Source organism: Eucyclogobius newberryi, unplaced genomic scaffold (genome assembly GCF_026437365.1).
Source record: "Eucyclogobius newberryi isolate DKJ021-1_F unplaced genomic scaffold, fEucNew1.0.hap1 SCAF_6, whole genome shotgun sequence".
In the NCBI taxonomy this organism is placed as follows: domain Eukaryota; kingdom Metazoa; phylum Chordata; class Actinopteri; order Gobiiformes; family Gobiidae; genus Eucyclogobius; species Eucyclogobius newberryi.
In genome coordinates this window covers 16448352-16474947 of record NW_027316278.1, presented here as the reverse complement: position 1 = coordinate 16474947, position 26596 = coordinate 16448352, and the positions used below count along the sequence as shown (strand labels likewise).

The 26596-nt window shown below is 40.9% G+C and overlaps 1 protein-coding gene across 1 annotated transcript in view; it reads right to left on the bottom strand.

Annotated features, from left to right (window-relative positions):
- Positions 1-109: 109 nt before the first annotated feature.
- The window catches only part of LOC140346648 (rabphilin-3A-like), a 29062-nt gene continuing 2575 nt past the window's right edge, over positions 110-26596 (bottom strand). The window contains exons 2-19 of the mRNA XM_072432810.1: positions 17742-17832; positions 17639-17650; positions 17365-17490; positions 16889-17018; positions 16684-16767; positions 5908-6076; positions 5654-5692; positions 4918-5103; positions 4628-4792; positions 3648-3727; positions 3447-3521; positions 2926-3035; positions 2681-2807; positions 2535-2591; positions 2286-2440; positions 2113-2194; positions 1926-2022; positions 110-1849 (exon numbers count right to left, since the gene is read on the bottom strand). Of these exons, the coding sequence (XP_072288911.1) occupies positions 1719-1849; positions 1926-2022; positions 2113-2194; positions 2286-2440; positions 2535-2591; positions 2681-2807; positions 2926-3035; positions 3447-3521; positions 3648-3727; positions 4628-4792; positions 4918-5103; positions 5654-5692; positions 5908-6076; positions 16684-16767; positions 16889-17018; positions 17365-17490; positions 17639-17650; positions 17742-17815 (1899 nt within the window). The 5' untranslated portion in view covers positions 17816-17832 and the 3' untranslated portion in view covers positions 110-1718. The remainder of the gene's footprint in view (positions 1850-1925; positions 2023-2112; positions 2195-2285; positions 2441-2534; positions 2592-2680; positions 2808-2925; positions 3036-3446; positions 3522-3647; positions 3728-4627; positions 4793-4917; positions 5104-5653; positions 5693-5907; positions 6077-16683; positions 16768-16888; positions 17019-17364; positions 17491-17638; positions 17651-17741; positions 17833-26596) is intronic.

Genomic DNA, 26596 nt, shown 5'->3' with positions numbered 1-26596 from the left:
GCACCTGATCACGCACATGGCGCTGTCTCCTGTAACTTCAGTGTGGCCTGAAACTGTTGCCTCCAGTCTGACACCAGCTGAAGAGCTGAGAGTGAGTTTGACCACAAGACTATTTTCAATCCATTTTATTGATCTGTGTAAACTCTGCAAAATGTTTACATGCAAAGTTTCTGCAAACATACAATCTTTCAGTTCATGCACGGCTTATTTACAATGACAGATTTAACAAACATTCAATTCAACTTAAGATGATCTACTCAAAGATGAGCAAATAAAAAATCATATTGTGAGGTAATTTACTTAGAAGCTAAATGTGAGACAATTTAAGACCAGACACTAGTGAATAATTTGTACAGGAAGAGAAAACTGCTACTTAGACCCTATAGTTTGTGCGCGGCTATTTGTGACCTCTGTATGATATTAGACCAGGTACTGTATTTCTGTAGTCATGCTAGAATACAGAGGGACTGTGTAAACATATATAGACTTACAATAGCATTCATTTCTTACAAAGGCTATATCTTGAACCACAAGACATTCATGCATAGGATTTGCAAACTTGTATAAATTGAGGTCATTCCACTTTCTAAGTGTGCTTTCCTTGTTTTTTCTGTGATTAAAGAACTCGCACTGAAGCCTCAAATGATGGGGTGTGGCAGAGGGGTAATAGACCTGCTTTGTGCAAAGTAATGGAATAGAAGCAGCCCACAACTGCTTTAGGCACACGAAAAACACAAGCGCGATGCATGCAGGTAAAGCTGCACACTGATGACAGCCTATCCCTGCTCGACCTATTGAGGAGAGCAGTCATATTCGAAATCTAGTAGGAAACCTGACTACATGTACTATATATTTAGTAGTAGAAAACCTCAGATTTATGAGTCAAGCTAGCAGGAAGAATTATCTTTTGCAGCCAATTCTCACTGTTATCAAAGTAACATTAAACTAAGCTCTTTTATAAACCAATAAATACTTTTCACAAAGGAAACATCCAAATTACTTACACATGTAAAGCCTACTTTGTGTGCTATAACCTTAATTTAACAGCAAATGGTAAAAGGTTTATCTAGCTCATGGTCCACATTTTTACAAATCACCTGCAAATCAGGTTCATTTATAATATCTATTCTAACCTGAGCAATGTATCTTTATGTAAACATTTCTTTATGGAACTATAAAGCACGTAATGGACAGTGTGTGTGGTGACTTGGCATGCTTAGAATTTAAGGGTAAACTACAGTGAAGTGAATGCGAACAACATTTTAAATTATGCTTTGACAATCTCTCGGAATACAGGCATGAGCTCAGCCAAGGCCTCTTATGAAAGGGTCCACCTTGTATATTGCTTTTCTTTGCTCAGTGCCAGTCGGACCCCTATTACTTTATAAATGAGCATATCAAGTTCAGGACAACAAGTAGCATTGATGACAGGCATGGCCGTCATTGTGCAGCTATTCATTGATGTGTTTCCTTGTTGTCCTGGTTACATTAATAAAACTTAGATTTTGCTTGTAAAATGATTTGTCCAGAGGCAGTTTGGAAAAAGCACAAGCAGAGAGATCTTGTGAGACGACGTGGCATTCTATTAAGTTAAACAATGTCTATATGAGACAGTGGAAATAAGCAAGGGAAAAAAAAAAACATGTAAAAACTGTGTCAAGGTAAGATAATAAACTAAGTTCAGGCCGGCGACGACTAGGCTCATGCGGGATGACGGGTTAATCACTAGAGACGTGATGTTCACTTAACAAGGTGTGCCAACGCTCAATCTTCTTGTCCTTATTCTTCAGACACTCATACCAGTGTTTGAGTTGTTCCCCTTTGGCAGTAATACCAAGCCGACATCCACCTGAAAATATGCAATTTCAACTGGTTACCCGGTTTATCATCACATAGATGACAGTTAAACGTGCTGCAACATTTACCGATGTAATCATTGGCCTTTCCAATGTCATAATCCCACACGGATACATCCAGGGACTTCTTGGCAAGTTCACTGTGCTTGATATCATAGCTGAACTCCTAAATATAACCGTATCACATATTTAATGCCACATACTACGGCACTATCATTTGAAACTAGTCTGTGGCTGCTAAGTTATGATCACTTACTTCGTTAAACTCTGGGTTGAGAGTCCTCTTCTTGATTTGGGTTTTGGACTTGCCTTTTTTTCCCATGTCAGGTTTAAGACAACTGTATAACAAAATGTATAAAGTAGTATTCGTCTCAGTTAATTTGCTACCACATTTGTGCCTGCATCATTCATTCTCTTTATAGGACTTACATTTTGACATAAGGGTCAGAGTAGCCATTGGCGTCCATAGCAGCGAGATGAACACAGCGTACCACACCCACAATGAGGCGGTTCAGTTGAGTGCTGTACATGAGAGATATGAGGATTCGACCACGCTCCTCTGATTCACCCCCATCTTTTCCTGTCTGTAAAAGAAATGTTTTGACATAAAGGAATTCTTAATTTGAGCTGCATTAAATACGACAATCATGTTGAAACAGGCAAGATTCAAAGTATTGCCTCATCTTCATAAAGAGATATGCCCCTGGCTCCTCCAGCTGTGGCGGTCTTCTTGGTCTGCACAGACAATGAGATTACAGCAGGTCAATGAAAGCTTAAACTAGCCAGAGCAGATCGTTATTTTACACTAACTTCATTAAACTCACTGGGACAACTCGCTCGAGACACACGTTGAAGTTCTTCTTCTGGTTCATCTTCAGTTTTTTCAGAGCCACTCTGGTTTCACCAATAAATTCATTATGTCCAAACTTGTCTTCATCACAGACAGACAGCCTGCAAAAATAAATTACAATTTCAAGAGTATGGACTTGTTACGCAGTTTAAAGCAATAATACACACTGTTAATTCTGATTCAGATTTATTTTGAATTCTTTTGGGATGCATGATTTACCTAAGAGTCTTGCGTTGCATGTCATCATCTGTCAGTCCATGATAAGTGAGCGTCTCATTCCATGAAGGGTTGCGGGTATTTCTAAGTGTTTTTGTACGCAGCTTTGTTGACTGACAAAAGAAGAGGAATACATCCATATCACTCTTGTAGATATCATTTGATGTAACAATTGTGGTGAACCTTCAGATATTATCAGCAATACTCTCTCAAAGTATTATTATATTTTTTTCTTTCCTTTTTCTAAATACAGTATTAAACCATTTAGTTTTGTTGTTTTTGTGCATTAAGCTGCATTTTTCACGTCGAAGAACACTTTTACCAGAACAACAGAAGAAAATGAAATATAGATTATGTATACTGTATGGTGTAACAAAACTCCTCCAGCAGAGGGCAGACTTGAGGTTGCAAAACACCACAGGGTTCTAATCACTGCCCTCCTTTTCTCTTGGCAGGATATTTCAGTCATGAATATGAAAAATATGCTACATTCAAAGGAAAAGCATGTGACTTGTGACTCTTACCTTACTTGCTCCTGGGAGAAGATGAAGCTTGACATAAGGATCTGCCAAACCATTGGAATCCATTGGCTTTAGTCCCTTTAACAAGGAGAAAACAGCAGTGTTAGAAACCATTAACATAACTTAGCCTAGAGAGTCACACAGAAAAACACTTTATTATAGGGTAATTGTCCTTCTGTGCATGTATAAAGTGTGTGATGGTACCTTTGCTTTGAGAATGCTACAATGGAGACTGTTGATCTCCTGATCATAGAGAAGACTGAATTCCAGAGATCCGAGAGTCGCTGAAAGAGACCCAGACTAATCATTATATTTCACAACATAATCGCATGTGCAACTGATGGATAATTTAGCCCATGATTAAATGTTGTGCAGTTAAGAATAACAAAATTCAAAGATCTGTAATTTGTTTCCGATTTATGCGTGAGATTTTAAGTTCAAGTAGCAAAAACAATCTTAACAGACTAAGCACAGCAAAATGGTATCAAGGTAGCCAACTTTACAAAAAGTTGTACAGGAATTGAACAACAAAAGGAACAAAAGGCTGTCGGCACAATTTAGTTTGCATACTCAGTGCTTTGGGGAGCAGTTGAATGGAATATTATTTGTATATTGCAGCAGACATGTTCAAATTTAAGCATAATTATTGCTGAAACTAATAGCTGGCATTTTAATTCTACTAATATTTTGGTCACTTTCACATTGAACACAGGGGACTAAATCAATCACAAGGGGAATCTATATCCTGTTGCCTGAAATCATGTTTCTCATTTTCTTGGGTGGTGGTGCTCAAAAAATAAATTAACACCCAGATCCCAGGAGTAGGAATATGTGTGTTTGAGCCTGTAGGCTTGTGACATGGCACCACTTTAACAGGATTTTTAAAGTCATTATTGTTATAATATAACAGCTATATATGGTACATTGTTATGGTATTGACTACTTCTTCATTTAACTACTATTACTATGAAATACACATTATCATAGGTTTTTTTTTCACCTTTGTAGCTAAGTAGATTAAAGACACAGAAGGACTACTGAGTCTATAAAGATATTGTAAATTCATGAATAATTAAAATAGACAAACAATTCCTAGTATTGGTAAGGGCTCTGGCAGCGGAGAACCACCCACAGATATATCTCTCTAGACTTCTTTTAGAGTGAAGATAGCAGATGGTACTCACTGGCTTCATCAGAGTCATAGTCGTTGGCCTCCTCCTCCTCCTCTGGGGGAGGCTGCTGCCTGACCGGAGGAGCACTGTAGGCAGCAGGCTGCCTCCTGTCTTCTTGAGCAGCAGGGGGCGCTCTTTGCTCAGAGGAGTAGAGCCCTGCTTCTCCAGCCACTGAACCTACAAAGGCATTCAATCAGTTGTGACTAAGGGCAACTAAACAACTGGTGATGTGATAATTCATGAATGGCTTGTTCCTTTGATGAGGACATGTGTAGGTGTGTGGCTTTCTAGTGATTTCTCACCCTGCTGAGCTGTAGCAGCTGAGGCACCAGGCTGTTGCCTGGAGCTATGAACAGAGACCATCTTCTTCATCACCACTGGACTAGACTGCCCCGCTTCTTCGGCACCAGCTCCACCTGTGGTCATGCGTGCCACTGAGGGCTTTGGGGCCACCGGTGGGTAACTAGCACGGTTGTGTGCTGCTTGACCTTAAGTAAGAATCATAATATAGTAAAATATATACATCGATTATACATATCAGAGACATGCAATACCAGACAGCTACTGTGGTAGAGCTCCGTGGACTCTGCAAACCTTTGATTTTGCACTTTTGTATCAAAGGCATTGACCTACATAACAGTCTGAAGCAATGCACTTTATTGGGCATGCAGAAATATATTATCTGCTCTTGTTACTGCTTTATTGAGACATCATGCTGCACTGGAAATTAAGCTTAAAATCTTAGATGCTATGATGTGACCCTTCATGCCAGCATCCCCTTGAGGCTCATCCTGAGTCACAGCATGCATCTTCCTGCTCTCGTCCCTCTCTGCAGCAGCATTGGGAGGTTGTGAGAGGCAAAATTTTGGGAGGGACAAAGGTGTGAGGCAGGAGTGTGACTGGCAGGTTTGGGAGGATAAAGTTCAGTAAATGTCTAATGCAGATATGACATTAAGGCATCAGAGTTTGCAAAGTAAGAAGGCAGCGGTATGTTGCGAACTCTATGTCACAAGCAGTTTGATTATGCATTTCACTTGCCTGGACCTTCCTGCTCAGAGGCAGAAGTTTGAATTTCATCTGAATGAAAAAGATAATGTAATGATAACACACAGTAATGGGTGCACAATGAACAAGTGGTAGTAGTAGTAGTAGTAGTAGTAGTAGTAGTAGTAGTAGTAGTAGTAGTAGTAGCAGTAGTAGTAGCAGTAGTTGTAGTAGTTGTAGTAGTATGTTTGAAGAATGGTGCAGTCAAATGAATTAAGCTTCATTAAATTAACCTCTTACAAACCAACCTGGTGGACGTTGTGTTTGAGGTGGAGCCTCTTTTGGCTCTTGAGCAGGTGGTCCTTTGCCCTGTGCTGCTGGAGCAGGCTCATATTTTTGTTTGGACAAAGGCATTGGAGAGGGGAGGAAATGTTTAGGGAAGCCTTTAAAGAACCACGCACCGGACCTCTTCCATACCTGAGGACACAGAATGGTAGTTGTAGTTGTTGTTGTAGTTGTAGTAGTTGTAGTAGTTGTAGTAGTTGTTGTAGTTGTTGTAGTTGTTGTAGTTGTTGTTGTAGTAGTTGTTGTTGTTGTAGTTGTTGTAGTTGTTGTAGTAGTTGTAGTTGTTGTTGTAGTTGTAGTAGTAGTAGTTTTAGTAGTTGTTGTTGTTGTAGTTGTTGTAGTAGTTAGGCCCGAGCGCCACAAGCTGGCGAGAGGCCTATTAATCTCGTAAGGCCGTGCGAAGCACGGCTGCGAAAGTGCGCACGTAGTGCGCACGAAATCGAGCGCGAAGCGCTCGCCCACTTCCAAACACTCACTAACGCACTCCTTCACTCATGCACGCCCCGTGCATACTAATTAGTAGTAGGAAAATGGAACATTACCGTTGTAAACGGGCGAAGCCCGTGCAAAAGTGCGCACTAAACGAGCACTTTACATTGAGATGACGACCGCGAAGCGGTCGTCATCCCCATATAAAGCACTCATTTGCGCTAAGTAGCTCACGAATACGTTCCCCATCTCTTGCATGTTCCGTGCATATAAGCATGTAATGCAAAAATTGAACATTATTACTGTATAGAGGGCCAAAAACACAAAGTGGGCGGAGCCCACTCAAAATTAACGAAAGTACCCGTCAGTGACCAGGGACCCACACCACGAGGTAGGAAAGCGCGAGCGCTTTCCGAAAATGTATAGTTTATGATATTTGAAAAATGGGAAACATTGTTTTCGCATCGGAATATTATTAGGCCCGAGCCCCAGCAGGGCGGAGGGCCTATTGCTCCCGCAACGCTGCCGAAGGCAGCGTTGCAACTGGCGAGTACAGTGAACTAGCCCATGCCGAAGGCATGGATCATGCATACTTACTCCTGCTATGACAGAAATAGTCAACAATGAGTGAATGGGCGTAGCCCATTCACTCATTGTTGACAACAGCAGCGCGAAGCATTCCTCCAAAAACCCTCTTGGCATCGTCCCGTACGCGAAAATCCATGGCATGGGTCATGCTTGTATCTGCTCAAATCAATGGAAGTCTATGGGGAGTGGGCGGGGCATCCCGACGGAATAGGGAGTGACGAGCGCGTAAGCGCTCGTAATGATGATTCCACCCCATGACGGCATCGGGAAGGCTTAGAGCTTTCAAACGATGTATAATTTGTTGTTATAGTGGAAACGGCTATATTGTTTTTGCTAAAAATATTATTATTTTTATTAGGCCCGAGCCCCAGCAGGGCGGAGGGCCTATTGCTCCCGCAACGCTGCCTTCGGCAGCGTTGCAACTGTCTGACCGTGGTACCCCGTCGCCCCTGGCAAGTACAGTGAACTAGCCCATGCCGAAGGCATGGATCATGCATACTTACTCCTGCTATGACAGAAATAGTCAACAATTAGTGAATGGGCGTAGCCCATTCACTAATTGTTGACAACAGCAGCGCGAAGCGCTGCATTCCTCCAAAAACCCTCCTGGCATCGTCCCGTACGCGAGAATCCATGCCGCAGGCATGGGCCATGCTTGTATCTGCTCAAATCAATGGAAGTCTATGGGGAGTGGGCGGGGCATCCCGACGGAATAGGGAGTGACGAGCGCGTAAGCGCTCGTAATGATGATTCCACCCCATGGCGGCATCGGGAAGGCTTAGAGCTTTCAAACGATGTATAATTTGTTGTTATAGTGGAAACGGCTATATTGTTTTTGCTAAAAATATTATTATTTTTTATTTTTATTATTTTTCTTGTTCTTCTGCTTTTTGAGATCTAATTTGACCCCCTGAACATGCTCAAAAACTCACCAAACTTTGCCCAAAATTCAGAATCGGCGAAAAATTAGATTTTTTCAGGGCCATTTTTTTTTTCGTCATAAAATGGCGCGACAGCGCCACCGACAAAAGTCAAAATACATTGCGCCTATGGGAGACGCCCCGAGGTCAACTTTGTCGTAAAGCTACGAAATTCGGGACACGCATTCCTCTCGTGAGGACAAAAAAAAAAAGATCATTGTGACCACGCCCCCAGACTTACCCTATGGCCGCCATCTTCCTTTGAAAATGAAAACACGCTGTGTTAGCCATTTTGTTCACGTCAAACTTTGACGAACTCCTCCTAGGGCGTTTTGCCCACCGACTTCAAAATCGGCGTACGTCCTCTGGACAAGTGGGGCATCTAAAGTTATCCAATTTTTTGAGATACCTTTTACAGTCTGTGTGCGGCGCAGCCGCAAAGTTGGACAACTTATTTTGGAATATTGCAGATCTAAAAATTGCTCCCATTTGATCAAAACGAGTCCGATTAGGACCAAATTTGAATCAGTTGTTAAACTTTCCGGTTTGGACCAGTTTATGATAACAAAATTGAAATGGGCGCGATAGCGCCCCCTACAGAATGACCTTGAAATTAACATTGAAGGTCAAAAATTAGTTTTACCAAAATGTTCTAAACTTTACCCAAAATTCTATTTTGGCGTCCCGATCAAAAAAGCCAATCAGACAAATGCCTTATTTTTTACGGCGTAGTCGTAGTGATGACAGAAACCTCCCATGTTATCCCTATGGGAAAACCGCAAAATCTCTCAAATATCCACATTTTTATGTTTCACACTTTAACGAACTCTTCCTAGTGCGTTTTGCCCACGAACCTCAAAATCGGTGTACGTCCTCTAGACAAGTGGGGCATCTAAATTTATCCAAATTTTAAGGATAACTTTTACGGTCTCTGTGCGACGGAGCCGGCAACGTTTCCCAGAATTCTGACTATTTGGCCTTCAGAGTGGCCTATAAACAATAGAGTTTTTCCAAATGACATGATATTTTGAACAAAATTCTAATTTGCCATCCTGATCATAAAAGTATGAGAGCCAAAGTCATATTTTGTACGGCGTAACCGAAGCGTTGACAGAAACATCCCATGTTATCCTTATGGGAAAATTGTAGAATCGCTCAAATCACCACATTTTTACGCTTCACACTTTAACAAACTCCTCCTAGGGCGATTGCCCGATCAAGCTCATATTTGGGGAAAATCATATACACAAACGGGGCATCAAAAGTTAGTCATATTTTGATATTAAGTGGTACGGTCTCTGTGCCGTGGAGCTGCAAATATACTGTCACAAATGGGAAAATGCCAAATCTTTGAAATGTTCACATTTACGCTTCACACTTTAACGAACTCCTCCTAGTGCGTTTGGCCCACTGATCTCAAAATCAGTGTACCTGCTCTAGACAAGTGGGGCATCTAAAGTTATTCAAATTTTATCGATAACATTTACGGTCTCTGTGCAGCTGAGCCGCAAACTTTTCGCAGAATTTGGACTATTTGGCCTTCAGAGTGGCCTATAAACAAGAGTTTTTCCAAATGACATGACATTTTGCACACAATTCTCATTTGCCATCCCCAAAATAAAAAGTATGGGAGCCAAAATCATATTTGGTAAAGCGTAGCCGTAGCGATGACAGAAACATCCCATGTTATCCCTAAGGGGAAACCGCAAAATCTCTAAAATGACCACATTTTTACACTTCACACTTTAACAAACTCCTCCTAGGGCGAATACCCGAACAAGTTCATATTTGGGGAGAATCATCTACACAAGCGGGGCATCAAAAGTTATCCATATTTTGATTTTAAGTACTAGGGTCTCTGTGTGGTAGAGCCGCAAATATATGTCACAAATGGGAAAAACGCCAAATCCTTGAAATGTTCACATTTATGCTTCACACTTTAATGAACTCCTCTGTGGGCAATAGCTCGATCAAGCTCATATTTTGGGAAAATAATCTACACAAGCGGAGCATCAAAAGTTATCCATATTTTTATTACAAGTGTCACGGTCTCTGTGCGCTGGAGCTGCACATTTGACCGACATTTGTGTTCATTTGCACTGGTTAAGCACAGGATTGTACATGTCCAATGTGTCACTGTCTTAGTTCTTAGACAATTGCGTTAGCGCCATCTCTGTAAAATGCAGAGAGCAGAGTCGGAAGGCCGGCGGCCCGCGAGGGCCGTTGGATGCCGCTTGCGGCTTTAATTAGGCCCGAGCCCCAGCAGGGGGAGGGCCTATTGCTCCCGCAACGCTGCCGAAGGCAGCGTTGCAACTGTCTGACCAAACATGCGGGCGCAGCCCGCATGTTTGGTACCCCGTCGCCCCTGGCAAGTACAGTGAACTAGCCCATGCCGAAGGCATGGATCATGCATACTTACTCCTGCTATGACAGAAATAGTCAACAATTAGTGAATGGGCTACGCCCATTCACTAATTGTTGACAACAGCAGCGCGAAGCGCTGCATTCCTCCAAAAACCCTCCTGGCATCGTCCCGTACGCGAGAATCCATGCCGCAGGCATGGGCCATGCTTGTATCTGCTCAAATCAATGGAAGTCTATGGGGAGTGGGCGGGGCATCCCGACGGAATAGGGAGTGACGAGCGCGTAAGCGCTCGTAATGATGATTCCACCCCATGGCGGCATCGGGAAGGCTTAGAGCTTTCAAACGATGTATCATTTGTTGTTATAGTAAAAACGGCTATATTGTTTTTGCTAAAAATATTATTATTATTTTTCTTGTTCTTCTTCAGCGCTTTGAACTCTAATTTGACCCCCTGAACATGCTCAAAAACTCACCAAACTTTGCCCAAAATTCAGAATCGGCGAAAAATTTTATTTTTTCTGGGCCATTTTTTTTTTCGTTAAAAAATGGCGCGACAGCGCCACCGACAAAAGTCAAAATACATTGCGCCTATGGGAGATGCCCCGAGGTCAACTTTGGCGTAAAGCTACGAAATTCGGGACACGCATTCCTCTCGTGAGGGCGAACAAAAAAAATCATTGTGGCCACGCCCCCAGACTTACCCTATGGCCGCCATCTTCCTTTGAAAATGAAAATACGCTGTGTTAGTCATTTTGTTCACGTCAAACTTTGACGAACTCCTCCTAGGGCGTTTTGCCCACCGACTTCAAAATCGGCGTACGTCCTCTGGACAAGTGGGGCATCTAAAGTTATTCAATTTTTTGAGATACCTTTAACGGTCTGTGTGCGGCGCAGCCGCAAAGTTGGACAACTTATTTTGGAATATTGCAGATCTAAAAATTGCTCCCATTTGATCAAAACCAGTCCGATTAGGACCAAATTTGAATCAGTTGTTAAACTTTCTAGTTTGGACCAGTTTAGGCTGACAAAATTGAAATGGCCGCGATAGCGCCCCCTACAGAGTGACCTTTAAATTAACATTGAAGGTCAAAAATTAGTTTTACCAAAATTGTCTAAACTTTACCCAAAATTCTATTTTGCCGTCCCGATCACAAAAGCCAATCACAAAAATGCCTAAATTTTTACGGCGTAGTCGTAGCGATGACAGAAACCTCCCATGTTATCCCTATGGGAAAACCGCAAAATCTCTCAAATTACCACATTTTTATGTTTTACACTTCAACGAACTCCTCCTAGTGCGTTTTGCCCACCAACCTCAAAATCGGTGTACGTCCTCTAGACAAGTGGTGCATCTAAAGTTATCCAAATTTTAAGGATAACTTTTACGGTCTCTGTGCGACGGAGCCGCAAACGTTTCCCAGAATTCTGACTATTTGGCCTTCAGAGTGGCCTATAAACAATAGAGTTTTTCCAAATGACATGACATTTTGCACTAAATTCTAATTTGCCATCCTGATCATACAAGTATGAGAGCCAAAGTCATATTTTGTACGGCGTAACCGTAGCGTTGACAGAAACATCCCATGTTATCCTTATGGGAAAATCGTAGAATCGCTCAAATCACCACATTTTTACACTTCACACTTTAACAAACTCCTCCTAGGGCGATTGTCCGATCAAGCTCATATTTGGGGAAAATCATCTACACAAGCGGGCCATCAAAACTTATCCATATTTTGATTCTAAGTGCTACGGTCTCTGTGTGGCGGACCCGCAAATATATGTCAGAAATGGGAAAACAGCGAAATCTCCAAAATGACCACATTTTCACGCTTCACACTTTCACCAACTCCTCCTAGGCCGATTGCCCGATCAAGCTCATATTTGGGGAAATCATCTACACAAATGGGGCATCAAAAGTTATCCATATTTTGATTTTAAGTGGTACGGTCTCTGTGCCGTGGAGCTGCAAATATACTGTCACAAATGGGAAAAACGCCAAATCCTTGAAATGTTCACATTTATGCTTCACACTTTAATGAACTCCTCTGTGGGCAATAGCTCGATCAAGCTCATATTTGGGAAAAATAATCTACACAAGCGGAGCATCAAAAGTTATCCATATTTTTATTCCAAGTGTCACGGTCTCTGTGCGCTGGAGCTGCACATTTGACCGACATTTGTGTTAATTTGCACTGGTTAAGCACAGCATTGTACATGTCCAATGTGTCGCTGTCTTAGTTCTTAGACAATTGCGTTAGCGCCATCTCTGTAAAATGCAGAGAGCAGAGTCGGAAGGCCGGCGGCCCGCGAGGGCCGTTGGATGCCGCTTGCGGCTTTAATTATGTTTTACACTTCAACGAACTCCTCCTAGTGCGTTTTGCCCACCAACCTCAAAATCGGTGTACGTCCTCTAGACAAGTGGGGCATCTAAAGTTATCCAAATTTTAAGGATAACTTTTACGGTCTCTGTGCGACGGAGCCGCAAACGTTTCCCAGAATTCTGACTATTTGGCCTTCAGAGTGGCCTATAAACAATAGAGTTTTTCCAAATGACATGACATTTTGCACTAAATTCTAATTTGCCATCCTGATCATACAAGTATGAGAGCCAAAGTCATATTTTGTACGGCGTAACCGTAGCGTTGACAGAAACATCCCATGTTATCCTTATGGGAAAATCGTAGAATCGCTCAAATCACCACATTTTTACACTTCACACTTTAACAAACTCCTCCTAGGGCGATTGTCCGATCAAGCTCATATTTGGGGAAAATCATCTACACAAGCGGGCCATCAAAACTTACCCATATTTTGATTCTAAGTGCTACGGTCTCTGTGTGGCGGACCCGCAAATATATGTCAGAAATGGGAAAACAGCGAAATCTCTAAAATGACCACATTTTCACGCTTCACACTTTCACCAACTCCTCCTAGGCCGATTGCCCGATCAAGCTCATATTTGGGGAAATCATCTACACAAATGGGGCATCAAAGTTATCCATATTTTGATTTTAAGTGCTACGGTCTCTGTGCCGTGGAGCTGCAAATATACTGTCACAAATGGGAAAAACGCCAAATCCTTGAAATGTTCACATTTATGCTTCACACTTTAATGAACTCCTCTGTGGGCAATAGCTCGATCAAGCTCATATTTGGGAAAAATAATCTACACAAGCGGAGCATCAAAAGTTATCCATATTTTTATTCCAAGTGTCACGGTCTCTGTGCGCTGGAGCTGCATATTTGACCGACATTTGTGTTCATTTGCACTGGTTGTCCACATGTCCAATGTGTCGCTGTCTTAGTTCTTAGATAATTGCGTTAGCGCCATCTCTGTAAAATGCAGAGAGCAGAGTCGGAAGGCCGGCGGCCCGCGAGGGCCGTTGGATGCCGCTTGCGGCTTTAATTTTTATTATTTTTCTTGTTCTTCTGCTTTTTGAGCTCTAATTTGACCCCCTGAACATGCTCAAAAACTCACCAAACTTTGCCCAAAATTCAGAATCGGCGAAAAATTTTGTTTTTTCTGGGCCATTTTTTTTTTCGTTAAAAAATGCCGCGACAGCGCCACCGACAAAAGTCAAAATACATTGCGCCTATGGGAGACGCCCCGAGGTCAACTTTGGCGTAAAGCTACAAAATTCGGGACACGCATTCCTCTCGTGAGGACAAAAAAAAATAAATATTGTGGCCACGCCCCCAGACTTACCCTATGGCCGCCATCTTCCTTTGAAAATGAAAACACGCTGTGTTAGCCATTTTGTTCACGTCAAACTTTGACGAACTCCTCCTAGGGCGTTTTGCCCACCGACTTCAAAATCGGCGTACGTCCTCTGGACAAGTGGGGCATCTAAAGTTATCAAATTTTTTGAGATACCTTTACCGGTCTGTGTGCGGCGCAGCCGCAAAGTTGGACAACTTATTTTGGAATATTGCAGATCTAAAAATTGCTCCCATTTGATCAAAACGAGTCCGATTAGGACCAAATTTGAATCAGTTGTTAAACTTTCAAGTTTGGACCAGTTTAGCATGACAAAATTGAAATGGGCGCGATAGCGCCCCCTACAGAGTTGCCTTTGAGTGAACATTGATGGACAAAAACTGGTTTTACACAAATGTTCTAAACTTTGCCCAAAATTCTATTTTGGGGTCCCGAGCAAAAGGCCAATCAAACTTATGCCTTAATTTTTACGGCGTAGCCGTAGCCATGACGGAAACCTCCCATGTTATCCCTATGGGAAAATTGCTAAATCTCTCGAATATCCACATTTTTCTGTTTCACACTTTAACGAACTCCTCCTAGTGCGTTTTGCCCACCGACCTCAAAATCGGTGTACGTCCCCTAGACAAGTGGGGCATCTAAAGTTATCCAAATTTTAAGGATAACTTTTACGGTCTCTGTGCGACGGAGCCGCAAACTTTTCCCTGAATTCTGACTATTTGGCCTTCAGAGTGGCCTATAAACAATAGAGTTTTTCCAAATGACATTATATTTTGCACAAAATTCTAATTTGCCATCCTGATCATAAAAGTATGAGAGCCAAAGTCATATTTTGTACGGCGTAACCGTAACGATGACAGAAACATCCCATGATATCCTTATGGGAAAATCGCGAAATTGCTCAAATCACCACATTTTTACGCTTCACACTTTAACGAACTCCTCCTAGGGTGATTGTCTGATCAAACTCATATTTGGGGGAAATCATCTACACAAACGGGGCATAAAAAATTAGTCATATTTTGATATTAAGTGGTACGGTCTCTGTGCCGTGGAGCTGCAAATATACTGTCACAAATGGGAAAACGCCAAATCTTTGAAATGTTCACATTTACGCTTCACACTTTAACAAACTCCTCCATGGGCAATAGCTCGATCAAGCTTTACTTTGGGAAATATCATCTACACAAGCGGGGCATCAAAAGTTATCCATATTTATATTCCAAGTGTCACGGTCTCTGTGCGGCGGAGCAGCAAATTTGACTGACACTTGTGTTGATTTGCACTGGATTGGCCATGTCCAATGTGTCGCCGTCTGTCAAGTTCTTTTTTAATTCAACACACAATAGGGCGCCATCTTTATCAAGTCGAAAGCGCAGTGTCGGAAGGCCGGCGGCCCGCGAGGGCCGTTGGATGCCGCTTGCGGCTTTAATTCTTTCTTCTTTCTTCTTCTCGGGACCAACCCCCCTATTTTTCACCCAGTGAACATTGACGAAAAGTCACAAAAATGTTCACACCTCTAAAAATCGTGCCTCTCTACATTCTGGCTATTTCCCTTTTCTAAAATAAAAAAATTGGCGCGTCAGCGCCCCCAAATGTACCAAAAATGCATTGAGAGATGGGAAATGACCCAAAAAAAATCTGATCGTAGAATCATGAAATTTGGCGCAGAGGTAGATGGTGACAAGAGAAGTAAAAAATATTATTACGGCAACGCCGTCCGCCCAACCAAATGTCGGCCATATTGCTTCAAAAATGGCTAAACATGACTTCGGAGTTTTTCCAAACGTCGTACTTTTACGAACTCCTCCCAGGGCGTTGGCCCTAAAAAGCTGAAATTTGGTGAAAATGCTACTGAGGAGTGGGACATCGAAAGTTATCCAAATTACATTGATACCTCTCACGGTCTCTGTGCGGCGAAGCCGCAAACTGTAGCTAGAATTTCAGAAATCTCCCATATTTAAAATTTCTGCCGTTTGCGCAGATAAAGTCCGAATTGCGTCAAATTAGAATCAGTTGTTAAACTCTTTGCCCTAAACCTACTTGAAGTGAAATAAATTCATTTGGCGCCACAGCGCCCCCTACAGATTTTATATGGAGGTTAAATGTTTAGTTTTGCGAAATTATATGAAATTTGACACACAACTCAATTTTGGCATCCCCATCAAAAAAGTCAATGAGACCCATGTCATAATTGTTATGGCGTTGCCGTAACGATGACCGAAACCTTTCATGTTATTCCAATGGGGAAATCGCCAGAACATGTTTACACTTTAGACTTTCACAAACTCCTCCCAGGGCGTTAGACATATTAACCTGAAATTTGGTGAGACTCATCTTCAGGACCATCAAAAGTTATCCACATTTTCATTCAAAGAGTCACGGTGTCTGTGCGGCAAAGCCGCACATTTTGCCAAGAATTCAAAATAAAATAGCTTTTTGATGATAAAACAAAGGGGAGAAGATGTGACAGCGTCACAGATTCAGCAGTAGGCGTAATAAAAGGACAATTGGGGCGCGTTAGCGCCCCCTCCTCTTGCGGCGTGGCGGCGGTGTGGCGGCGGCGTGGCGAGGGCCGATCATTGCCGCTTGCGGCTATATTTGTTGTTGTTGTTGTAGTTGTTGTAGTTGTTGTTGTAGTTGTTGTTGTAGTAGTTGTTGTTGCTGCTGCTGCTGTTGTTGTTGTTGTGTTCTTTCAAGCCCAGCAGTAGCATACCTCTCTCTGTTCCCTGCAGATCTTGCATAGCCACACAGCACGTGGTCGGCTGCTACACTGCGTACCACACTTGGTACACATGCTCTACACGGCAGGAGGAAAAACAAAAAAGATTTCCAACTATTTGCAGAATAATACAAAAAACTAGCAAACAAAGAATGAAATAGAGAAATGAGTTCCTGTGTTTGTCTGACTAATTGGGTACCTTTTTGCAGTCTTCACACACCACTGAGCTGACCCCAGGCGAGCCCAGCTGCTCTCCACACACCAAACAGCGGGACACTCCATCCCCACACACCGTCTTCTTCATGTCATCCAAATTATTTATCAAGCGCCTGAAACACACCAAATTAGGATACAAAACGTTTTGCTTCTGTATGTAATAACCAGCAGCACATTGTATAAGAATATAATGTAAACTTTAAACTCATATCCCTAATGAATTGAAAAACATAAAAATATATAGATCCAGTACACTTTCAAACCACTTATCTTCCTAGCTATCTGGAACAACTATCAACTATCAAAAAGGATTAACGTAAGGGAATGTATATAAAAGTAACACCCTTTAAATGGAATTACAGAAGGGGAATAACTTTCCAGAAGCATTTGTTGATGTCTTGCTTGATGTACTGAATATTAAACAAAAATAATATAAGCTATATAAGCACAATTATTTACCCAATTCTCTCTTGTTCCATGTTCTCCATTTTCTCAGCGCGGGCAATTACATTGTTGATAATCTCCTTCTCTTCATCTGTCAGGTCTGGACCTGAACCAGGACCTTGCCGCATGGTCCAGTTCTCCCTATTAGCCAAACAGCCTCCAGTTTAGTTACAACAGCTTTGTGGTATGTATTTATAGGCACAATTTCCATGCAATATTGTGCACACAACTGAATCAAGGCTGTTAGAGTTTATACAAGAGTCAGATAGATTTACATATATATACTTACTGCTCTTTATCGCTGCATTGTTAAGATGAAAGTTAAGGGAAAGAAAGACATCATTTAATTAATTAGGCTTCACAATCAAAACAGAAGTGCTTAAAATGCTTACCTTGAATGCATTCCCCTTTGTCTATTGTTTGATACCCAGCGATCTGAACCACCACTCATCACAGTGTCTGTCATGACTGCTCTGTCACAGCCTGCAATAAATACAAAGAAATAAAATAATACAATAAAAATCAATAAACCCCTGGAATTTTTCTCTTTGCACTGCATTGACCAAATTGCAGTTTAGGGAATAAGGGAAAGAAATTGGCACTAAATGTGTGCGCCAAGGCAATGCAGAAACCCAACTGGCATTTCCCCAATACCTTCTCAAATACTGCAATCACTGACTTCAGATGAAGGAGCAATTATCCATAAACCTTTACCACAGTCGCAGAGCCAAAATATGTATTTGGGTGATGTATTAAATAATTCCCAATATACACATTTTCTCTTCATCTTTTTTCATCATTTAATTGAACTATTTTCTTGCCAATATACTGTACCAAGAGCTAGCTAAGCAGATGTTATTGCCAATTCTGAAAACTAATCAGCAGGAGATTCACTTTCTAAGCTTGTTTTGACAAAATTCTCTCCCTCATCATTTTCAGGAAACAGCTTCAGTGCATAATACAATACACCATGGGTGCTGTGAAGACAAACCTTTCCTCTAATGAAATGTTTATTGAAAATATGTTTTTGCATTTAGAATATTGACCAGAAGGAAAGTGGGTGGTCTTGGCTCAAGCAGTTCCAGTGGCTACGCTTTGAAGAGAAGGTCGGACAAAATGGAGGAGGATATTTTGCAGAATACATTTTTTATGAAACTACCCTGAACACATGTGGTGGGAAGGGAAAAGGTGCTATTTTTCTTACATTCTCTGGGAAACACAGTAACAAGCATAATGTCTGTCTGGAAAGTGTCACAGTATGGCATTAAACATATCCATCTCTAAGGAAATACGGAGGTGACACCGCCAGTACAATTTAATGGTTAGATACGATAGAATTTTTGAGCAGTAAAACACTATATGTTTAATGCCATACTGTGGCAAAGTGGTGTATCCTCCATATGAAGTTACATTTTATTTTTATTTGTTTATTTATTTGACAAGGACAATGCAATCGTAAATAGTTACAAAACAAAGCTTGTAGCCGATGTGATGCATACAAAGGCACATTGACCATATTAAAGGAGTAATGCAGTGTAAATAATCAACTTACTATTGCTCATACATAATTAAATGCAATACGATACAACAGACGCAGGTGTTACTTCAATAACAAACCATTGTCTGCCTTTTATTAGGATTTTCACGGTGTTTTTCATGATCACCTAATTTACATAAAATTGCCACAATGAATATCGAGTTTCATAATAACTGAGAAATACCCCACAAACAGAGCCACAAACAAAGCCAAACACAGAGCCATAAACAGTGTGTTTAATGTACTCCATTCAGTGTAGTGAGGACTGCAATGCACGTTAGAGAGGTGAAACCAAACAGCCACTCCATAAGAGAATGTACCAACATTGTTGCAAGAGCTGCTTAGGAGCCCAGTCTGCTGCATCTCCATCTCAAAGCCACTAACCACGCCTGTAAGGACAGTGAAGTTCAAATCATGGCAAAGGAGAAGAGGTAGTTTGAGAGAGGTCTTTAAGAGGCCATATTTGTCGGGAAGGACAATCCATCTCTGAAACGAAATGGGGGTCTAAGTTACAACCTTTCACCAAACAAAAGAAAAAATAGGGCTATTCATAGAGTGCTAATAAAAGTAGGACGACCCGTTAGGGATGTGATTATGATAAATATGACTCGGTTGACAGTTCACCCCTTAGAGTAGTCGAATAGACCTAAATAACAACAGATACCCATGCCTGTAAACAACTAGTTTGTTAGTTTCAGTGTAGTAAGCGCCTCCCTTCAGACAGATATAAGGCAGTGACTCACCAGTTCTCTGTCAGATGAACTGAAGAAGCAACGTAGATGGATGGCAGAGCATCTTTACTGTTAAAACATTTGTCCAGTTGACTTTTTGCCTCCCCACAGTACCTTTCAAGAGTATGGTGAGAGATGAGATTCTGCTGTGTTTGTACTCATAAGGCAGGAAATAAAGTCTGGGAATGCAGCCCAGGCCTCATAATCGTGTCACTGAAGGTCCATGTATAAAAGTTATGATTCCAGAGACTTTAATAAAAATCCTTTGCATTTAATAATACATAATCTCCAAAGAGTCCCCGCCTCATGTTCTCAGGGTCCCTCATCAACTAGAAACTAACCCGAAGGATGCAGCCTCAGATGCAGGGCCCATTGCTCCTGACACAAAGCCCCAGTAGAATCGCAAAATCAAATGCAGAGGAAAAAAATCTGTACACGCCACAAGCAAATCTAGGCCCGCTTCTCCAGACAGGGCAATTGAATTAGGGCAGTTTCAAGTCTCTATCAGTCTTACAATACAAAGAGTTATACTGCGGCACTGGCCCGAGGATACGCTGTATGTCCTGAGGGGAAGTACGACACTCAGTGATGACCTGCTGTCTCCTCACCGGAAGAACGCCATCCATTCAACAGCAGCTCAAAGCCTCCGGGAACCACTCAAATACTGGGAGTGAGGCTGGAATAGCAGGTAGAGATAAAGATGCATAATGATGACAGGAAAATCACTAAGGTATACTTATAGGTTGCATTCACGTTCACAATTCACAATTTTATGTAATAATTTCCAAGGAAGTTTCGCTGTTCACAAAAATAAAAAAAAAAAAAAAGTATATGATCTGTAAATGTGTCCCACAAATTTGCGAGGTTTAATAATTGCGCCACATTCTGAAAAAAAAGAGTGGGAAAAAAAGTATTTTTTGTTAATTTATGCACTTTCATGTGGTTAAGATCAGTAATTACAGAGATATTAACCATAAACCAGGTCAAACATCCAATTCCACCATAGAATTCTGATCTGTCTTCCAGTTCTAGATTTGATCACTGTTTATATATTATTTATGTATATATTTGTTTTATTGGAGTGTTGAGATGTCACATGAACGCAACCTATTCAGAACAGTTAAAACGGGCCAATTGTAAGTAGAGGACTATAAAAATGAGCAGTGCTAAGCTTAACATACCTGCAGCTTTTATCTGGTGCACTACCTGAGGATTTACAGAATAATAATACATTTGCTGTGCTATCTATAGAAACGATGGTGTACCCCCACCTCCCTCAATACTGTTGCAACCGAACCATCCAACAGTGGCGGGATGGTCTTATGGGAATGCACGTCTCTACCCACTTTTCAGCAGTGCCCTGACAGTAAGACGTGTCTAAAGTCATCTTTCACACAAGACAATGAACTGTGGACCTTCTTATCTCAGGATCATCGTGAATGTTGACACGCCGAGCATAATTAAGGAGGAGGTTATTCAGTGTTGGGGCAATCAGCACTAGTTCTGTGGATAGTTGTGATTACATCGGGGACATGGACTTAGCTTTAGCCCCATGGACTATGGGGCTAAAGCTAAAGTCTTATATTTAGATTTCACATAAAAATGCACTAAGCAATGACAAGACTGATTAGTGTGTACAAAATAGTTGCAGTTGTGCAATCGACATGTTCCTCTAGAGTCTGCTGATAAATTTGTAAAATAATAGCCAGCCGTTTAAACAAATCTAATAACTATGATTCATGATCTTTACACCACATAATACAAAAAACAAAATGCCTCATTAAAAAGATAAGAATGAATACTGTTTAAGTGGAGAAAGGCAGATGATTTTGTGCAGTAAGAAACGAGGAATGAACAATCAAAGAAAAATGGTTGCATGCTGCAGAGGAAGTTATAGCATATTCCAAATACATAATTATTTTGGGTGTAAAATGAAGTGAACAGAGTAGAAAATAAATGGACTACAACTTAACTACAGAATAGAGACAGATTTGTTTGATAAGCGATTATGTTTATAGAAAAACCCAGAATCCAACGTAGGATGTTAATATCTATGTGTGTGCGTGTGTGTGTGTGTACGCGCGCGTGTGTGCGTGTGTGTGTGTGTACGCGCGCGTGTGTGCATGTGTGTGCATGTGTGTGTGTGTGCGTGTGCGTGTGCGTGTGTGTGTGTGTGTGTGCGCGTGTGCGTGTGCGTGTGGGTGGGTGTGTGTGTGTGTGTGTGTGTGTGTGCGTGTGCGTGTGTGAAATAACACCATCTATGCAGAATTTACTTGCCATTTGCATTAGTGGACTGTCTGTCTAGTTAGTCTATTAAGCAATGGGTATTAAAAAATAGTGAGATGAAAATGTAGTGGTAGCCAATTATATAAAATTGTCTATGTGGCCAAATGTCATGGTGAGCCTTGTTATCACATGAAGTGATGACATCTGTGTCAACCTTATTCGTTTTTGGAGTTTTACAATAGATTCAAGTGCGTCATCCGTGAGTGTGCCATGGTGACACGGCCATCTCCTTCATGTTTTCCTCCAATAGAAGATGACTCAGTCTGGTGGCGACTTTCCTCCTCTGGAGAGCTGCTGGTATTCTGAATGTCACAGAGCATGACAATTTTTTTATGTGGGAATCCACAATAGGGAACTGTGATGTCTGTGGTCTGTAGACCAACTAAAAAGTTTTCCCATGTCAAAAACGTTCTTTGTTTTGTTATTAAACAAAACAATAGTATAAAACATATTTATTTCATTCATTATGGAAACAATCATACAAACAATGTAGATTTTAAGATGTTTGTCCAAAATACTGGACATTCAAAAGTGGCAGCGCATTAAGTTGTTTCACGGCAATGTTGTTTACTTTTAACATTGCTTTTGCATCTGTATGTATCTCTCTGGACATTTTGTATGTGAAAAACTTAAATTTTTAAATGTTTGATCCAAAGCTCTATAAGACAAACAAGATAAGCCTTTATTTGTCCACACAATGGGGAAATTTCGGAGTTGCAACACAAGTAGATACAGGAGTAAAAGAACAGATAACTTTAAAGAAAGCTTTAAAAAAAACACTCTTAATAGAAAAACTCTAATAAAAAACTCTTAAAGACAAAACCTCTCATATTCTTAATAGGGAATAGAAATAGAAAATAAAATAACATGAGACAAAAATAATAATAATAATAGTGGCAAAGGTAAACACTCTTATTTTCAGCAGTTATATGCACATGATTTACTCAAGTAAATAACAGAATGTTGGAAACTTCATACAAGCCACATTTGCAAACCACTACCACACTACACGAAGACACTACGAATAATAACAGATCCATTATAATTGACAACAGAATAGACAAGAAGGGAAGCTTCGCTCACATATTTATCAGTAGGATCCTCGTAAGTCACCCACGCTTCTATAAGATTTCTTATGAGGGTGGAGAAGCTCGATTTAGATGCCTCCTTTCTCAGTGCTGGAGGTAAAATCAATACAAATCTGCATGTATGCGTCAGGGACAGATATGTAATCATTTGAAGCTTTTGACATCCATTTGCCATATTCATTTTTAGAAGCAAGGCCATGCATTCTCCCTGGGAACTTGAACTCAGGGCTCAGCATGAGTAACCAGCTTAATGTCTTTCTTCTCAGTCACTCTCACAAGTGATTACTGCTGCTGTCAGTTGGCAGCAGGTATATGAGTCATTACTGCAACACTGTGATGTTGTTTCCTGGTCTCCTCCCTTTTTGAATACGTATTTAGTTGATGTCTTTAAGAGGATGAGGGTCTGAGGAAAGTACAGTGACACCTATTCAGTAAGATATTGATGGATTGATTCTACATTATCATTTTGAAAGGAGGGCAGAGAGTTAAAGGGGAGTAGGGAGAGGTGTCTTCTCCTTAATTTTTACTTAATTTACTCTTCTCTTCTCTTGTTTTGTGATTTTAATGCATGCACGCTCTTTAAGTTGCCTTGTGTGTGAATTGTGCTCTACAAATAAACATGCCTTGCCTTAGATTAGCAAACATTTTAAACTCTCAAACACAACAGAGATGCGGCCCATATGTGCACAGAGCATGTAGCAAATATTTGAAACAATTGTCCAGTGTCCAGCTTTGAGTCCGTATTCACCTTCATGATTTCTGTTCACAGCTGCTTTGTCAAGAAAATATCTGTATCTATTCCATTTAACTTCCCGTGTCCTATTTGATTGCAATGATGGAATATTATTCTTAAACTACATGACACAATTCCCTTGTCAATTTTCAAAGAGGCCATTTCTAAAGTGGGTTAATGAGAGAGTGAGATCAATGCAAAATACCACAAAGGGGTCTACTGCAAGAAAATCTCCCATCATGCCTTGAGCTTCAGTGTCATAAAATAGAGAATTTGCCCTGGAGCACTCTTGCACCTGCCACATGTCGTCCAGCATAGGCTCAAATCAGCACATTCTTCCCATAACCATTTGCGGGGTGCTTATGCGAAGTAGATATGAGAATTGATATTCATGTCAGCACAGACATACACACAAGCAATGATTTAACCACAGACATTAATGTTTCATCAGTTGTAGCTCCTGTGTTTTTCCATTTTAGACTCGATCAATCCAAAGCCTTAATGTTTTACAGGGTAGAAACAGCTTAGCAACGGTTTTTGAGTCCGGCTTCAGTGTATACAAGACAGGGTGTTAAATACATTGTAAGGAACCATTTTGAAGGGTGACATTTATTTGCAGTAATAGAGCAATACTGGAGCAACGTATCCTACAACTATCTATCTTTTACACACAATTGTTTCAACTCAAATGTCAGCAGGCGTGAAGCAAAAAAAAAGCATGCTTTGCAAAGGATAAAATATAATGTCTATATGATATATGGGACAGTGTTTACAGTATGTTACAATATTGTCTTATCAATGGGGACCCCCTGCCCGTTATGTAATGTAATCACAATGGATATCATTTTTACACAAATGTGCTCTTTTTGCAGTCCCACCCCTATTCTCATCAACAAAGTATTGAGCGTTAAGTGTTTTTTGTTTGTTTTTTTGCTTTAGATTTCAAAGTATTCAAACAACCTTCTTTCACGTTGTCTTTGTATATTGTCTGTCGAATTTTGATGCAAAAAATAATTGAATAGATTTTTTAATGTAGGGAAATAACATAACAAAATGCGTAAAAAGTAAATACTTTCCGGATGCTCTGTATGCTCTAAAAAAGTTTCAACGCTAATAAACATACAGGAACACTGTAAAGCACTGCACCAACAAGACCTCTGCAGGAAGAAAACATCACTCAGCATTTTTTAATTATTTACATATTCTACCCCCGTTGCCTTTTTGCTCTCTCTGTGCCCTGAATAAAAGCCTTGCTGCTACCACTCATATCTCCACTCACTGAACATATTGACCTATTGTGCCTTTTGCTGTTATGAAGGGAGCGACAATGTTTAAGATATCAATATTTTAGTCAGTGGCATTTGCAAACTATCGACGTTTTCTGCGAGACAATGGAGTTGACAAGAACCATCAGCGACGCCATCTGGGAGAAAGGCTTACCTATGAAATGTGAGCGAAATTTGAGGGTTGCATGCTGTCAAGTGCGTTCTCCGGGCAGGCACCGCTCCAAGTCTCACACTGGCTGACAAACAAACAGGAAAGACCATAGTGACCAACAAGCCTCCATGCTGTAGCAATTGCCACGCTAATAAACACCAAAACAATATGCTCCCCCTTTTATTCATGCCAGAGTCAACACAACCAATGCTGCAGGTAATGCAACTTGGATTGTGTATGCTATTTAATCCAGCAAGTGTACTCAGTCATTCATAGGACTAGACTCATCAATTATGTTCAGTTCAACAAGGGTAAAGTGAGTTCAGAATTTGTTTGGACGTCTGTGATTAATCTCCCATCCCTGCCCTGAGAGGTGTGACGTGGACAACGAGCTGCTGATGTATTGAACAGACATGTTGCTTAATGTACCTTCTTTTAACTCAGTAAAAGAAGTACCGACAGAGGCTTTAAATTGCCCCAAATAAACGCTAAAGGCAATCAGGGTTCCCCCTTAAAACATCAGCTACAATCAGTGGCCAGTGAAGGGCAAGAACTTGCGCAGTCACCCTCAGCCATGAGTAGATGAGTAGAATCTATGCAACCCAGAGCAGGCTTCAACAAGGGACAGATAAAGACGCATCAACTTTGAAATCAATTCAAGTCTCGCTCACAATTTATAAACCGGTAAGTCAATTCTCCGAAATGTCATGCCCATTAATGGAGGAATGGTGGAAGGAAGCAAAAGAATAATCCACAGCAGCAGCAGAATCCATGTTCTGGAGAGAAGTCCGCTGGTCTGAGAATCACAGCCGGGCCTCAGAGACAAGGAAAATTAAAAGCATAACAGAAAGCTGAAACCCTTGAATAGAAAACGAAAGTTGAAGAGCTCACCATCGCCATAACACAAGTAATAGATTGTGAGTTTATGGTGGAAGTATCATAGACCCCTCATTCTTTTCCCAAGCTGCTCATGTTCCATTGTCTTTGAAAGATGTTTGCTAAAAATATAGATTTAAAAATAGTCGTTAAGCTAATGTTCAAACGAGGCATGTGTCTATCGGGAGAAGGATTGCAGCGTTAGGTCAGGAGCATCACTGCAACGTCGTAGCCATGGTGAGATTTTGAACAATAAAGCTCTTTTGTTACTACCGGTACATGCATTCTTTGAAGAAGGTAGCCTTAATTACATGTCTTTTTGTGTTCTGGAAAGTCAATGCAGATGTACAGTAATTACTAGCTTGCTACGCTTCAGTGGTATCCAATCTCAACCTTTTCCTCTTGGTGATTTCACTATTGGATATCAACAACTCCAACACCCTTTCGCTACCTGAAAAATGAGTGTATTTTAAGGGAGAAGGATTGTTGAGATTTTGAAGGTTATTTATAAGAACATTTCTCTTGTACAAACATTAGATATAAATGTGTTGTGTACTCA